The following is a 16,044-nucleotide window of genomic DNA, read 5'->3' on the forward strand; positions in this document are numbered from 1 at the left end:
CATGGAAGTGTGTAAGGTGTAAAGAAGAACCCAGCATGACTCTCAGATCACACAGTGAACATACGGGACTTTTAGATGGAGGGGGAAAAAGAACATCATTGTACTTAAAATCTGATTACCTTTGCCAAAGAAATCAGAGGCAGGAAAAAATATTGAAACGGTAGGATTCCATTTACTTGGAGACCCTATTCAGAGCTGAGCCATGGTTCAAATTACAAATAATACCAGGGGTGGAGGGGATCAGAGGGAACAGTGGCAGTTGTGGAAGAAGTCGTTTTGCTGTTTGGGTACCTGGCCACAGCAGCAAGGCATCTTCACTTCTGACCCAACTTGCTGGCTGTCTCTGCCCTCTCCTCTCTTGTGACGTATTCCTTAAGTTTATTTTAATACAAAATATTTTTTAGAGAATTAATTTTTTTTTGGTTATGTTTAGGCCATTATTTCAATGTTTGAGTGTGTGAGTGCACTACGTGGAAGGGAGGTTGCCATGGTAATTTCTCATTATTGTTGAATAGAAAAATAATTACTCTGGCAAAATCCCCCGTAACCTGTCAAAGCATAAGTTAAAGATGCCTGAGGGCAGCTTTGCCTTCACCATCCCCTTTTCGCAGAAAAAAAAAAAAAAAAAAAAAAAAAAATTTAATAACTGGATCCTATTTTGGTTTGGCTGAGGACACCTCATTTGGTTTTGTTCACATTTGGCTTAGAGAGTAAGTAGATGGGCCCACCTGTGACAAGGGTGGGGCAGAAAATTAATCAGCAGAGCATTTCTGAGGTTGACAGGAGTTATACACTCTTTTTTAAGGTCGGGTTCTCTTTCAGAGGATAGCGTGTTGCATTTTATATTTTTCCTTCTTCATCACCTGAAATATTCAAAACTTCAGATAATGACCTTAGACTGTGTTCAAAGTGTTAGAGAATCTGGATGTTTCATCTAACCAGGGAGGGCATCCACAGTAATTCCATTTCCACGTTTTCCTTGCTTTGAGGGCTCCTTGGGAGCCAGTGTGAGTGCAGATATTGGTTTGAGGTGAGGCCCTGCACTGTCCCTGCTCTTCTCTGTCTTTCCCATGTGCAGTTTCATCCTGGGTATACAATGCTCTCCTTTTTGTTCCCATGTCATTGGATGCTGCGTGAGTAGCTCCAGTGATACTCAGCTACTGCATTAACAAGAACTGCAAGTGTGGCATGTGGCACTGCTGAAATTCTTCCCTCCACTCTTCCTTCCCCATGACAAGTATGTCCCAATGTTAAATGGCACTGCAGCCTCCCTTTAGTCAAGTGGCAGAGTGGTAGCTCATAGTTACTTGTTGGGCACTACACTCTTTATGGGGTGTCATGCAGCCCCCAGGCTGTGGTGCAGAGCTGTCTGAGCCCCTGTGTGTGTTCCACGCTCACCACTGTGCATTTCATGCTTTCTACTCAACACAGCAGAGTTTGCACATGGGAACATTCATCAGGTTTACACCAGGAAAGAACAACTACTCTCTGTGGCAGCAGATTTCTGAGATGTGGGGGCAGCTTTGATTCCTCTTGTTGTGACTGAAGGCAGGGCTGTATGGTCCTGTCCCTGCCAGGTGGGATGAGCCTTGGCTCAGTGTATTACAGGCTCTGACTCAGACAAGAAGTCTCTCTAGGCTCTCCTGTAGGAACCAGATTGTTAAACCTGTCCTTACCATTTCTCCATTGGATGTTTGACAAAAAATCAAAGTGAATTGAGAGGTGGGAAGTATACCTTGCTTAACATTTTGTAGTGAAATCCAAAAGTAGCATCATCAGGAAAAACAGCAGCAGAACTAAAATCTCCAAATTGCTCTGCATGTGTACATAAGGAATATGATAGATACATATTTTCCTTTAAATTGGCATTTTATCTCAGGATTTTTGTCCTGTGAAGCAAACAAATGTTTTCTGGCTTAGGTCTATATTGGTCAGGCATTAAGAGGTGCTCAGGCCTCACTGTGCTGAGTGAAGCTGGTCTTGCACTCTGGAAAGGGAGGTGCTGTAGTGGGATAGAGTGGCTCTGGCATCTGCATGAGTGTGTTTCCAGCTTGGTTACTCACCTTGTGTGCTACAAGTGATTTCAGTCTTGGGGCCTCAAAGGAGCAGAAGAGACTGAACCAAAAATTTCTAATCCAGCTATTAGATATATCCACAGCTTTTGAATAAAACATTTCGTGGGTTTTGTGTTGCCCAACTTCTGTGAAAACCCTTGCAAGTTGGGCCACTTGTTTTTATGCTAGACATTGAGGTTTGAGTGCCTGTTGTTGATCATCTAGGTCTGAAAATTCCTGGTTCAACTGTTAAAGTCAAAAACCACCTGTAGTGCTGTGTTGGTATATGTTTTACATTGCTCACTATTTTAATAATTGCCATGTTCCAGCTATGTGTGAGTCTAAGTATGCACAAGTCATCTTAACACATTTATTTCTTGTAAAAGTAAAGATTTTTTCACAACAATTACATTTAATTAACTAGCTGGTGTTTAATCAGCCTGAAGTAACATTGTATTTATATTAAATGCATTGGAGTGGAATGGCCATCATATTTAGTTTCTAAACAACTTTCTTGTAATCTCGTGCTGATGATGAGGTTATGTAGCATTGTAGAATTAAGTACTAAAGGATTTTTCATTACTAGGACCAAGCATTTGAGACACACAGCTCAGAAATGGAGAAAAAATTCAAAATTGCTTTATTTGCAACTGATTTATAAAACCATATCTAACATTTGGGAAAAAAATGTTATGGAAAAGAAAGTTTTTACATATTTAATATGCTGGTTAAAATGAAAGACAGTTTATTATACAGTAAATTAAACACTTCAGGTTGTTTCCTAAATTAGAAATAGAACTTTATCTAGGAAAATTAGTTTGAAATGTCATATAGACATCTGCACTCCAAAACCATAGGTGAAGAAGCCAAACTAGGTGTGATCCTGTTGAATTTCTTTTACAACAGATGAACATATTTTCATTTTGCCTTCTGTTAAGTGAATGATCTGTTGCTTCCTAGGATAGTGACAACCTCTGGTGGGATGCCTTTGCAACTGAATTTTTTGAAGATGATGCAACCTTAACACTTTCATTTTGTTTGGAAGATGGACCAAAGCGATACAGTAAGAAATGTATTTTTTTTGTTCTAATGTTAAGTATGAGTTTCTAAAAACAGTTTATCTGTACAAGACAGATGCAGCCCTGGCAATGACAAAGTCACTTGTGTATATTCAGTGACTATTAAGTTACATTAAAGAATTCCATGAATTGGAATTCTATTTTTACAGAATTCCTGTGAGTTTTATTGCATGAAAATATATTATTTCCTAGTGGAATGAAGTGAATAATAAAATATTTTTTTTTTTTTTTTAAATAAATGTGCTTTGTGGCTGTGCTTGCACTCTTTGGTAATTTTTCTTCTGCAAAAATTCAAGTGTTGAGTCTTGTGGGTAAAATTGCTCACAGAAAGGGAACTTGGTAGCAAATATCAGTATTTTTGCTGAAAGGTCTTCCAAAATTAAAGAGGAATCAGAAAAACAACAAATTAAAATCTATATCCTTGCTGATGTAGATAAGTTATTCCATCATTATTCCATCAACTGTGTGAATCTGTGCTGCACACATTAAGGACCAGCCTTGGAAGCTGTCTGAGCAGCAGTGGAAGTCTAGAATACTCTCAGTCAAGCACTAAATGAAAGCTTGAATAAAAGTGAAGTGAATAAATCTGACGGCATTGGAATCCATTGCCTGCACCCCCTGAGCAGCAAAAAGGGATAAAATTCATCAAACAAATTGTTCAAAGTGAGTAATTCACTCAGATTTGGCACCGTACAACAGAGAGAGAAGTAAACATTGAAAAACTGCATTGCCAATTGTTTGACTCCATTCAGAGTGACCCCTGCTTCATGGTGACAGATTGTGCTCTCCACTTAATGTTCTGAATCTTGTGAGGTTCTTCTTTTTCATGAGAGTGACTGATTGTCAGCATATCACTCACACACTTCTAATTCCTATTATCAATTATCTCAGGTATTTATTTGACAAGTTTTACCTTCTTCTGGAGAAAAAATAACAACCACTTTGAATGCAGGTTTCTGGGATTAGTGTTGACAGAATTACAGTTTCTTGCCTTTCAAAGCAAGTGCTAACTCTCTAAAGGTCCTCAAATTACAGCCTATAGCAACGTTGGTAACAGCTGATCTGTCCTGATTAGGTTGAGTCAACTTGTCAGATATCAGATTTGCCAGTTGTGTTATCAGTCCAGAAGGCACAGATAAATCAGCAAAAAAGCAATTAATGTCCAGTTAGATCAGAGGGACTTGTGATTCTGGAAAACAGTGCTGCATATCAAAGTATTTGTCAAAGTGTAAAATACTCCTGTTGTCACAAATGCTTGATAATGGTTGTATTGTCTGTAAGTGGGACACTTTGGCATGGGGTAATGCTGTGATTCTTAGCATTGCTGCTGATAAGAATGATTGAAAGATCAAGTTACTGTAGTCATGCTTTTAAAAGTGACTTGTAGACAGAATTTTTCCTCTGGTTTTAATTTCTGATCTCTGCACAAACTGTTGTTGCTTTTGTTTTTTTCTCAGCATCTGGAATTAAAGCTCCACATTTAAGGCTCTTTGCTGTAAATTCATATTTCCTTTTTGTTAGTTAATATTTATGTAATACTGAACTTCAGTATTAGTGATGCCTTTTGACATGAGCAGTATTCCAGCTCAGTGAAACTCTGAAGAGCTTGCTGGTGACTGTTCTGGTTTGAGACTTCCATTGCCTTCTGAGAAGGCTTTGAGAGCAGTCTTGAGGGCTCTGTGCTGTCCAAGTCCCTGCTTGGGGACACATTCAGCCTTGTTGGTGGTGCAGAGTGGAGGTTGCATGTTAAGAATAGCTTTCTCTTCCTAGCTGGAAGCTTTGTGTCCAAAGCCATGTCCAGGAGTTGAGAACAGAGAAGTTTTCTTCCCTTACAGTCTCTGTTTTGCTTGCCCAAGCCACGCTCATGCTCTGCTATCCCCTGTGGATGCTCTTGGCATCTCCCAAAAGCCATAATGACACCCAGTACCTCTATCCCAAGCTGGTGAAATTGCTGACCAGGGCTGTGGCTCCTGTTAGGTGAGTATGGCACGTGGCTGCAGCACCAAGCATGGAGTATTGAAAGTGGTGAAAAATAGTGCCCTTTTCTTCATCTGTGCTGTCTCCAGCAAGACATCTGCCTCCTTGCCTAGTGTGTATGCTCTGTGAGATGGAGAGGGCATTAAACACATTAGAATTGGCAGAGAGGAAAGAGAAAAGACAAATTGTTTGTTCTTACTCTTGCAGGCACAGACAGTAATGGAGGGAACCAAGATAAGTCCCAGGGAAAGAGAAAAGGGCATCCTTTGAGAAGTTGTTTATAAAGCAGAAAGTGATGAAGGATGCTGACCTCTTGCCTTTGCTCTAGGGTTCAGGTCAAAATTGCCTGCCTTTGTCTTGCTTCAGCCTGTGAGAGCTTTGCTTACATCTCTGACATTGGCTGGGGCCACCACCTTATTTTTTTCCTTTGGGCAATGGTTTCCCTCTTCTGAGAACTAAAATATTCTCTTTTGGAGCAAACAAATTAAAAAAAACCATGTGTGTGTGTGTGTGTGTGTGTGTGTGTGTGTGTGTGTGTGTGTGAAGGACAAAAACGTTTTTGCTGTCCATGGCCTCATTTTTCTCTGGGTTATGGCAATTCCCAGTCCATTTCCCTCCTTCTTCTCAGGGGCTATCCAGAACCTGTGTTAAGCTATCAGAGAGATGAAGAAGCATGATGGTTTGCCCCAGGTTCCTTCTTCAAAGCCCCTCGAGAATGTTGTGGGAGGCTGCTGAGAACTAATCTTGAGTGCAGCTCCCAAATTCCTTTGGGGGCTTTTTCCTGTAGTTGCTTTAAACTTTTCCTCTCGTGTCATAGCCTGGCTCTCTCTGTCCTCTGCTCTTACCTGAACAGTCCAATTCTACAGCCAATGCAAATGCACAGAGCAGATCTGTAAAGTAGTGTTTGTGTAAGTGGTAGAAGATGCTTTTTAAAAAATTACTTTTATTTGCCTCCCCTTTTGTTTTAATTTATAGTTATGTCCAAGAGATTGTAAGGATTGTGAGCTCACCTTTTGTTGTTTTTTTTTTCTCAAAAACTGAAGATGCTTATTTACTTTCATGGCCCAAAACTGAAGCTTTATGAAGAACCCAAAATTGTTTTAGGTCTTTCATTCATATTACCATATTTTACAGCTCTCCTCTCTATACTGAGAAAAGCAGTTTTCTTCTCTTTGCTGTTCTCAATGTTTCTCTTCATCTGTCACCTCTGAGATTCTTTCATTTGTAGGGAGAAATAGAGATGGTTCAAAGTGGGGATTTTAAGTCACTGGGTTATGTTTACTTTGCTTCATATCAGGCAACACTTTGTACATCAGCACATTGTACTGTACTCGAGCTGGCTTTAAATGTCCCTATGTCTGCAGGGACCAGCATGTAAGGATATAAAACTAACTTATGCCCTGGGAAGAGCAGAGGTTTGTTAGTTCAGTGATCCACTGGTGTTAATTAATTTGATTGCAAGGTTTTTACACCTAGACCTAGTTATCTGAGCAGAACCACATCTTGCCTTGGATAGATGTGACTTGAAAGCCCAGTTTAACTTTTTCATGCAGAGATTCTGTGTCAGACCAGAAATAGCTGCTGTGCCCATCTTTGCAGCTCTTTTTGTCTTTCTTCAGTATTTGATTTCTGTAGATGCAAGAACTTTACCTTCTGCAATCCTTTCTCCCTGGCACAGCATTCCAGAAAGAAGATACTACCTTCTTTCAAACAGCCACTGAAAATATGTTTTTCTCTGACTTGCTTATACCTCCCCCAGTTATTCTTTTGGTCTGCTATTATCTAGGAACCCTACTCATATTACTGAATTCTGTGTTGAAATTTTAACTAAAATGCTGCAGAAAATGAAGATATATTTTAGGTTAACAAAGGTGTAAATTATGCATTTCTCTAGTCTGGCTTTTTGGCTACACTGAGATGGAGAGAAACCTCACACATTCCAAAGCTTAAAGACAAGGAAAGGTTCCCAAAAGCAGAGATGCTACCTGTCTTACACTGCATTGAATTATAGTCAACAGAAACTAAGAAGTAAACACATGAAGTTCATTCTACAGTGAAAGCAAAAAGAAATTTGCTTTATTATATTATTCCCTGATTTGTTTGTTCACGAAATAAATAGGATTTAAACAAAATCGAAAAAAGAAAATATGCCTAATGGAGCAGAATTTTTGTTTCCTTGTTGTGAGTAAAGCATTCAAAAAGGCTTCTATCCCTGTAAAAGAGTAAATACTAGACTCTGATCCATTGTTGCCCAGGTTCTTTGTTTCTCAGAGACAAAATATTTCCTGAACAGATAAGAGAAACAAGTTTGATTGACAGCCCTTAGCAGAGTCTCATCAGCTGCTGTGCTGACAGCCTGGTGATGCACACTGTGCTGATGTGGTGGGGACTGACAGGTGATTGACAGCCCAGGACTGTGCAGACAGCAAAGATGAAGCATGCTCAGTAAGAATAATGTGCAGTGTTTATGCAGCACTGCAGAGAATAGGAGCTAGAAAGTTAACTCTTTCAGGGAAAGTGCTGCTTTAATGCATAATGAATGCAGTTGCCACTGGACAGAAAATTAGAGCTTGTCTATATTTCTCTTCTGTTCACTAAATTATTTCTGTCCATGGAGAGGCTATAATACTGTGAGGAAGAAAAAGCCTGAGCTATTACATTTGTAGCTATAAAAAAATTTCATGTGTGGTAGATATGATGGAGTCCTCAAAATGGATTTATTTAAGCTTATAGATGTAGAATATATTGAGAATCTCAAGCACTTTTTATAGGCTTTCATCATACAATTTTATATGGCATTGCATAATGTTACACAGTAGAAATTTCAAAAGGAACAATTTGTGCTCTTTGCTCTCCCTATCCTTAGGAAAATATAGTGATTTCAGTTTTATTGTTGCTCTGAATCTGTAGCTGATAATTGAATATGTATTTTCTGTTATAATTTCTACTGCAGTTTGTGTTTGGAATGTGCAAGGTAACTATACCAGGCTTTGCATTTTATGCCCTTTTATTCTGTTTTCTTTACTTGGCTTATGAACCCTATTTGAATTTTCTTAATTTCTAGATAGACAGATGATGGTAGATAGATAGATAGATAGATAGATAGATAGATAGATAGATAGATAGATAGATAGATAGATATAAAAAGGGAGGGAGGGAAGGAAGGAAGGAAGGAAGGAAGGAAGGAAGGAAGGAAGGAAGGAAGGAAGGAAGGAAGGAAGGAAGGAAGGAAGGAAGGAAGGAAGGAAGGAAGGAAGGAAGGGTTTACTGGACAATAATTTCAGAGTGAACTTTGGGTCAAGTGTCAGAATCATACACTTTGAAGTGCTTATCTGAGGTTTTTTTGTGTGCCTTTAGAATATATTTAATAAGTGTATTTTAGATTTTACTACAAATTATTCAATTAATGCACAGCAACGAAGCTGCAACAGATTCATTGTGATTTTATCCTTGTTTTTAAAACCTGTGCAGTGCAGGTAACTTCACTGAAAAACTTTTGCAGGGGTTAATGGTGAGAAGCTACATCTAGTGGGTACTTCTTACAAGCATAATTTGGGAATAAACAGGAAAAGTTCATCACACATTACCCACTTGTATAACTATTTTCAAAAAAGATGGTTTTAGGGGCCAGCATGCTACATTATCACCCCAGGTTTCTCTAAAACTGTCGTCTAAATTCCCTTCTATAGCTCTTAGAGAGGAAATTAAATTTGCCTAGGGAAACAGATTGTTTTATTTCCAGGAACATCTTCTTTCTTTTTCCCTTAATTTTTTTTTTTTTCCCCAAGAAATCACAGTCATTAAACATCATTTGAGCATCCAGTTATAACACAGTAAATTGGCCTAGCTTTGTGAGACAGATTATTCTGTGTGACTCCCTGGTATTCATCTTTACGTACCACTATTCTAGATTTGGGTTTTTTCAAAGTTTCTTGGCAATACTTTTGAATTTAATTTCAGAACATACATAAACATTTCACAATTGCCTGGATCACTACTAGCCCCTCCATCCTGCAGCTAATGATTTCTAATTAACAATTGCTTTCTAAAATTGATGTTTTAAAGAGTTCTCAATCAATTTTACATATGCACTATGAAAATTGTAAATTAATAAACTTTAGTAAGATTATAAGTAATGCACTAAGTTGAATGTTTTACAGGTGTCTAAGTGTATTACAGCCATGCACTTATCTTTATCACCCAAACTTTTGTAAGCTCATCAAAGAATAAAATGAGATTTGTTTGAAAAAATCTATTTTGCATAAACCCATGTTGACTGGCATTAATTACATCCCTTTCACTTCAATCTTTGTCAGTTAAATCCTTTTTTTTTTTTTCACTATTTTGTCTGGATTGGTATTAAGCAAGTGTGTTAGGTTATGCTGTTCCCTGACTGTATAGTGTCCCTTAAATATCAGCACAGCAGTGGTGGGGTTTTAAAATTCCCTCAGTAGTTCTTTTATTTTGTTAGTTAATATTTTATAACACGAGATAGAAATGTGAAAAAGACCCTCAGAACTGCTAATTTCAAAACATTTACTTACAGATACTATTTAAGATCCATCTTAGCTGCTGATGGGCTAGAAAGCACATTTCACTCAAGATCAACATTCTTTCCAAAAGTAGAACAAAAAGGCTTCTTATATATTGATGTTGAAAGTTTTTCTGTTCCCAAATTAAATTAAGTCTTGATACATTTGTAGGTCTTATTTCTCTAGTTTTTACAGATACGAATTTTTCACTGCCAACTTCAGCATCTCATTCTAATATTTTGTATGTCATAATATGTTTTTACAGAACATTTCCCCTTTTTTTATCTTTGCTTTTATTTTCCACAGGCATCATAATTATCAGGATTTTTCCCTTCTAATTAATGCCTTCTTTTTCCTACTAACTTATTTTTACCAAAGCTGTTTTCCTTTTCACATTATAGCTGCATCTCTTAGATATCTTAGGAAGTCTCTTTAACACATTCTTAATTTTCATGCATAGTTCTTTTCTGTATTTTCTCCCTGTCAGTTGAACTGTGGTGAATCCAATATTCTGAAGCACCAGCTGTATCTCTCCTACTGACTGGGATTGCCTTTTCTTTGTCTGTACTGAATGCATGTTTTTGATGGCATTTGTACAGAAACATGTGGTCTGATTGGAGAGTGTCCAGGGAAAAGCAAAAGTCTTGAAATGAGACTTACTGAGAAAAATCAAAGAATTTGAGTTGGTCAGTCTGCAGAGGGGAAGACACAGCAAAAAGGAAAGAGGAAAATGGGACATAATAACAGGACATATCAAGGAAAGGCATGTGGTCTGTTTCCATAGCCATGAGGAACAGGAGAAGAGATGCATTAAATTAAATTGCATTTTAAAAAAAAAGAGGGGTTCACTCAGTGATAAAATGAGGTGCTTGTAGAGATTCCCAGGGAGAATGTGGAGAATGTGGAGCTGTAATCAGGGGGCTGTCTGACCTTCACCTCTGCTTCCCTGAGGTTGCTGCTTCCAGAGCTGGTGCCAACTTTCAGTCCCCCATTCAGTTCAGTCTCAGCCATCATAACCAGTTCAGGAACAGGATGCTAAACTTTTTGTGATTGAAAAGACCTTACTATTTCTAATTTTGAGTGTAGAAATAATGTTTTTTCTAATACTGCTGGCTAAGCAAGACCGTGCACATGCATCTTCCACCAATTTCCTTCAGAAAGAGCATTTTTCTTTTTCTCCATATTACTGACAGGTGTTGAAGGAATAATTCCTGCTAGTTCCTGATTTGCAATTAGCAGATATGAATTAGACTTTCACCTTTGCCAGCTTCAGTCTTGTTAACTAGCTTAGTGTTCTTGCACCTCTGAGTTATCAATACCTTCAAAATACAAAATAAGGCTTCACTGCAAAGTGCCAGCCACATGCAACACGTGTGTTTATTGCATGTGTGTACACACACAACACCAGTTAGGTGGAAAATTTTATAATGAAAACTGTTTCATCAGCTTCTTTCTCAACTATCCTAACAAATAATGAAGTATTTCAGATATCTTACAAAGGGGGATCCCAGATTTCTTCTGCTTGTATAAGCATGTTGTACAAATCAATATGGGAGGCCCTATGTCTGTAAAGTGGTACATGGAAAAGGGCTACTAATGTAATAAGGGCTACTAACTCCTAATGTGAATATTGTGCAATTATATGGAGCCTCTAATTGCAATTTCTGAAACCCCAGTCAATCAGATTGGTTCTGCTGCTGTATAAACAAATTAAGTGATAAGTCCTCTTTGGGAGAAATCTTAATATTATAGGACAGGATACATTAGAGGTGTCTTGGGTCTGATCAGAAAGCAGAAAGAATAAAGGCAAAATTAGCATAAAAGAATCACAGTGACTTATGGGCTTTTCCCCTGCCCAATACAAATAATCCCTTTGTTGTAGTTGGCTTTTGTTCACCCAATTTATGTAGCATTCAGTTCTTTCTGCAGGATATGATGTTAATAAAATGATGGAAATCCATGCAAAATAATGGAAATTAATAGCTTTTTACATCGAAATATTAACCAAATTTTGCCTATTTTTAGATTCCAGTTAAATAATTTCTTTATTGTTTTGTGTGCATAGTGTAATGGCAATTGTGGGGAATTGGTCAGTATTTTTTCTGTTTTGCTGAATAACTGTGTCTGGCTTCAAGTGTTGTCAGTACATTAAATTAATTTTCTTTTATTGAGAAATAAAAATGTTCCTATACTAGAGGTATTTTAGGGTTTTTTCCCATTAAATTGTAACTATTCAGTGGTTATTGCTTCAGCTTTTCATGTGATCAAGGGATTTTTAAGATGATCAATTAATATATCTTTTGTTCTTGCAGAAGAATATTCTAACATAGTTATTACAGAGTTCCTGTAAGAAACAAGACTGGATTAGAATATTCCTATTTCCCTTAGTAGTCAAGAATTTTTTTATTCTGTATTATTCTTTTTTTTCTTTCTTTTGTTACACTCATGTTGTTTCTTTTTCAGAAGTGAAATGCCTCACTTTATGAATTACCTAAGCAACACCATAAAAAATATGGAAGTTTTGTGGTAGAGGATATTTTCATATTTTTGTCTCATTTCTAAAACAAACAGAGGCTTTTAATTAAGTACAGTAGTTTTATCCACAATTGGTATAAACTATAACATTTCAGAGCTCATGGATTGCATGAAGGTATTAGAAACAAATTTCCTTTTATAGAGCACTGAATAACTAAATTATGGGCCAGATTTTTTTCTTTCTTTTTTTGAATTCTCAGGTACAGGTGATCCAGAACAAAATTCCTAATTGTTCTGGGACGTTTATTCATGTTATGATAACTTTATAATAATTTGTAAATTGTGTTTGGTTCATTTACTCTTCCCACTGCAGTTAGTGGTGTTGCATACTTCAAGGCTTTAGCACACTGTCAGGACAAGGCTTGTAGGTGCAGATGATTTTTTTAAGTTCAGATAATAAAATAGTTGCTTCTCTACCTACAAATTTAATCTTGCAGACCTCTTGCACACACAAATAGAACATAGTCAAATATACAAACATGCATCCTAATATAGTGTAGGTTCTATTACACAAAAGGTGCATGCTTGTGTTTAATGTATAATAAAGCTTTATTAAGGCTTTTACATTGTATTTCATGATGCAGCAGAGCTGTTCCACATGATGTACCTTATTTTTAGGCACTAGGTATTTACTGTACTGCAATATTTTAAATGGCTTAGAAGTACACAACATGCAACATCACCAAAAATTATGGAATCTTTATAGTAATACATTTAAACTGGGTCAGCTGCAGCTCCATGATTAGTAGAAATAGACCCAAAAGCTGATTCTGAACACTGAGGTACTATTCCCAATTCCATATTGAAAGTTTCTTTGAATTGATGTAGTTATGATTTTTTAAAAGTCTGCTGTATATGGGAAGGTTCAGATATTATACAGTGACTATCATTCTTTATCATATTGAATTCTGCACTCCAAATTACATTACCTTTAAAATGTTGCTGACATTTTGCTGTTCCACTATTCTGATCCACATAGGTTTTATACCATAATATTTTAAGTTCATTCTGGTGCATATAGCAGTGTAAGCAGTGCTTTGCATTTCTTGTTTCTTCTCTCCTTATTTTCACAGAGAAGTGGTCTCTGTGAAATATTTGCTTAGGATTTTTCAACACAAATTAACTCAATACATAGATACTATTAAAAGTTTACATTAGAGAGGACAGTTCATAGGAATATGTATAGGACTAAGATTTATGATATTCCTTAGTTTTGAGCTACTTTTCTACTGAGCTGCTGGGAGTATCCTGGCCCCTGAAGGACACTGGTGTCCAGCTCTGCCTGTGCAGGATAAAAGGGTGTGCAGGTCCATTGCTCCAGATACACTTTGAAGAATTGTGTTTACATAAGTGCTCCTTCAGCCAAAGAGGCTCCTGCCTTGACTCCAGGCTTGTGAAAGTGCTATTCCTTCATTATCAGTGTTACCTTTTCCACACCATTCAGCTTCAAACATCTGCTTTTAATCTGTGACTTGGGCTAACCTTAGCTTACCATTTTGGATATAGCACAGGAATATGTGCAGAGAAGCACCAGTGCACAGCTGTCTGTCCAATGCCAGCTTCTGAGTCAGCTCCATCCATGCATTCACTGGGTACCTGAGAGTGGATGTTGACCATTTTGTTGTATCTATTAAAAATCCATTACTCCCAACTCCATTTGGCTATGATAAAGGTTTCTATATACAATTTTATCTAGTCCAGAAATATTAGAACACTATGTAATTCAATTTTATTTTTGTCTTTAATGTCTGAACTTGAATTAATAGAGCATTACTCTTCATCCTGATATCAATCTTGTTCCTTTCATTCAGATCCAAATTCCTTTGTAGTACATGATTTAATTCACTAAAATAAGGTAAAATTAAACCCTGGTCCAGGGAACTAACTAGCAACTAACTAATTAAACTAACATATTTTTCGTGTCACATGTGATAACAGCAGTCTGCTGTGTAACTGTTTGTGTTTCCCTCCCTTCTTTTAGTTGCTAACAGACTTTGAAACTTTTTTCCCTCTCAAAAATTGATATTACCTCTATTTGTTTTTACCCTCACTCTAACCCCACCTTCAGCCTTAAGGAAAATCAATTCCTCCATTATTAAATTATATTATAGGGATTAAAAATGCACTTTTTTAAAATCAGGTCTCTATTTTTTAAAGCAATTTTGAACTCAAACTAGTTTGGTATTTTCTAACTGTGGATCTTTGCTTTATTTTGTGACAAATTAGCTTTGATTTGACAGCTATTTTTGTTTCAAGATTGTAGGCACACCAGCTTTGCTACAGCTTGGCTCTTAGGGACAGTTGCACATGCATGGCTGGTTGTGCATCAAATTCTGTAATCCAAAGGGATGCTCCAGGTCATTGTCTTTAAAAAAAAAAATAAAAAAAGGGAAAAAAAAGAAAAAAATCCAGGCAAAGAGATTTTGAGCCACAACATGGACTTGCACCAAGAAAAGATATATCAAGTTGTAAAACAAAGGAATGTCCTTCCTTTCCAGACTGTTTCTGTTCAGTATTTTTCTTTTATCCATTATGCATGCATAACTAATGGAATTATTAAGTTAATAGTTTGAAAATGCAAATGAAACAGAGGGTATCTTATACTGAGAAGGATTAAACTTAGCCTAGTGAAATGTGCAAAGCCTGTGTGTGAATTTGTGTACAACCTGAGAGTTGTATTATGGTAGGGAGAAGATTCTTGGCTAAGCAGACAGAAAATGTCTGGACAATACATTCCAACCACCTTCAGAAAGGTAGAGTTTGTACTGTTAGAACTCTCAGGGCCAGCTTGTTGATTTAATTTATAATCTGTTGCTACACTGATATCAGCAGGCAGTGCAGTGCAGTAGGAATTGCAGTATTGAGGGCATGACTTCCACACAAGTCATGTTTTGCAGATTTATTTCAGCCTAGGTCCAGCCCAGCTGAGTGAACTACCTGCCTGTTAAAGGCTGGCATGCATTAAGTGCATTCCTGGAGTGCATCTGACTCCTTTCTCAAGAAGGGTAAAGAGTCTGTGAGCTTGGAGGCCTCTCCACATCATGGGCCAAAGTGAGGTGATTCAGCCACTGACTTCAGAAAAGTGAAGCTAACTGAACCAAAAAGTGAGGGTGAATTTAGGTAAGGAGCAGGAATTCCTTTGTGATAACGCCTTCATTAGGCACCCTGCCAGGAGCCATGTGTGCCACCCTGAGATGAAAAGTTCATTTAATTTTACTTTTGGTATCATTTATACCATTGACCTAATAACCCTCTGCTCTTCTCCCTTACTTCCATGAAAAGCATACAAGTCCTGGAGGAGTCTATTCTACATATTCAGCACCAGTCATGTTCTATGACAATGCTCTTCTCTGGTCTGATGACAATTCTCCTTCCTCAAACACCTGCTTGATTTTTCTTGTTCTAGAGATGTGGAGAAGACAGACTGTTCACCACACAAACTCCCACCCTTTTCACTTATTTTTAGTCTTTGTGAGATGTGCATCCTTGCTCTACAGCTGTCTCAGCCACTCCAGTCCTGCTGACCTCCCTTGGAGTGAGCCAGTGGCCAGGCTTGGCAGCAGCTTGTCTTTTGCTGCTTGGACCCACTTTCTCCATGCTGGGTCAAGGAATCAGCCCCATCTGACAGTCCTAGACTGCTGTGTAGAAACTACATCCCTCAGGGAATAAGGTCATCATGCATGCTCTTGGTATACTTTGAAAGCCAGTCTTAAATCCCAAAATGCTTTCTTCTGAAGCTTCTTTCCCCCCATCAATTCTCTTTAATATTAACAAAGACAAAAGACCTATTTAGGACCTGATGATGTGATTCTACAGTAGAGAGCTCAGATATAATAAATATAACTTTAGCTGCTCCTAGCAATAACT

The 16,044-nt window shown here is 37.6% G+C and overlaps 1 protein-coding gene across 13 annotated transcripts in view; it reads left to right on the forward strand.

Moving 5' to 3' along the window:
- Positions 1-16,044, forward strand: part of LDB2 (LIM domain binding 2) — a 210,700-nt gene that overhangs the window by 69,152 nt on the left and 125,504 nt on the right. For all 13 annotated transcript variants that reach the window (XM_056489525.1, XM_056489524.1, XM_056489528.1 and 10 more), the window contains one exon: positions 3,015-3,117. In XM_056489525.1, the coding sequence (XP_056345500.1) occupies positions 3,015-3,117 (103 nt within the window). The remainder of the gene's footprint in view (positions 1-3,014; positions 3,118-16,044) is intronic.

Source organism: Oenanthe melanoleuca, chromosome 4 (genome assembly GCF_029582105.1).
Source record: "Oenanthe melanoleuca isolate GR-GAL-2019-014 chromosome 4, OMel1.0, whole genome shotgun sequence".
In the NCBI taxonomy this organism is placed as follows: domain Eukaryota; kingdom Metazoa; phylum Chordata; class Aves; order Passeriformes; family Muscicapidae; genus Oenanthe; species Oenanthe melanoleuca.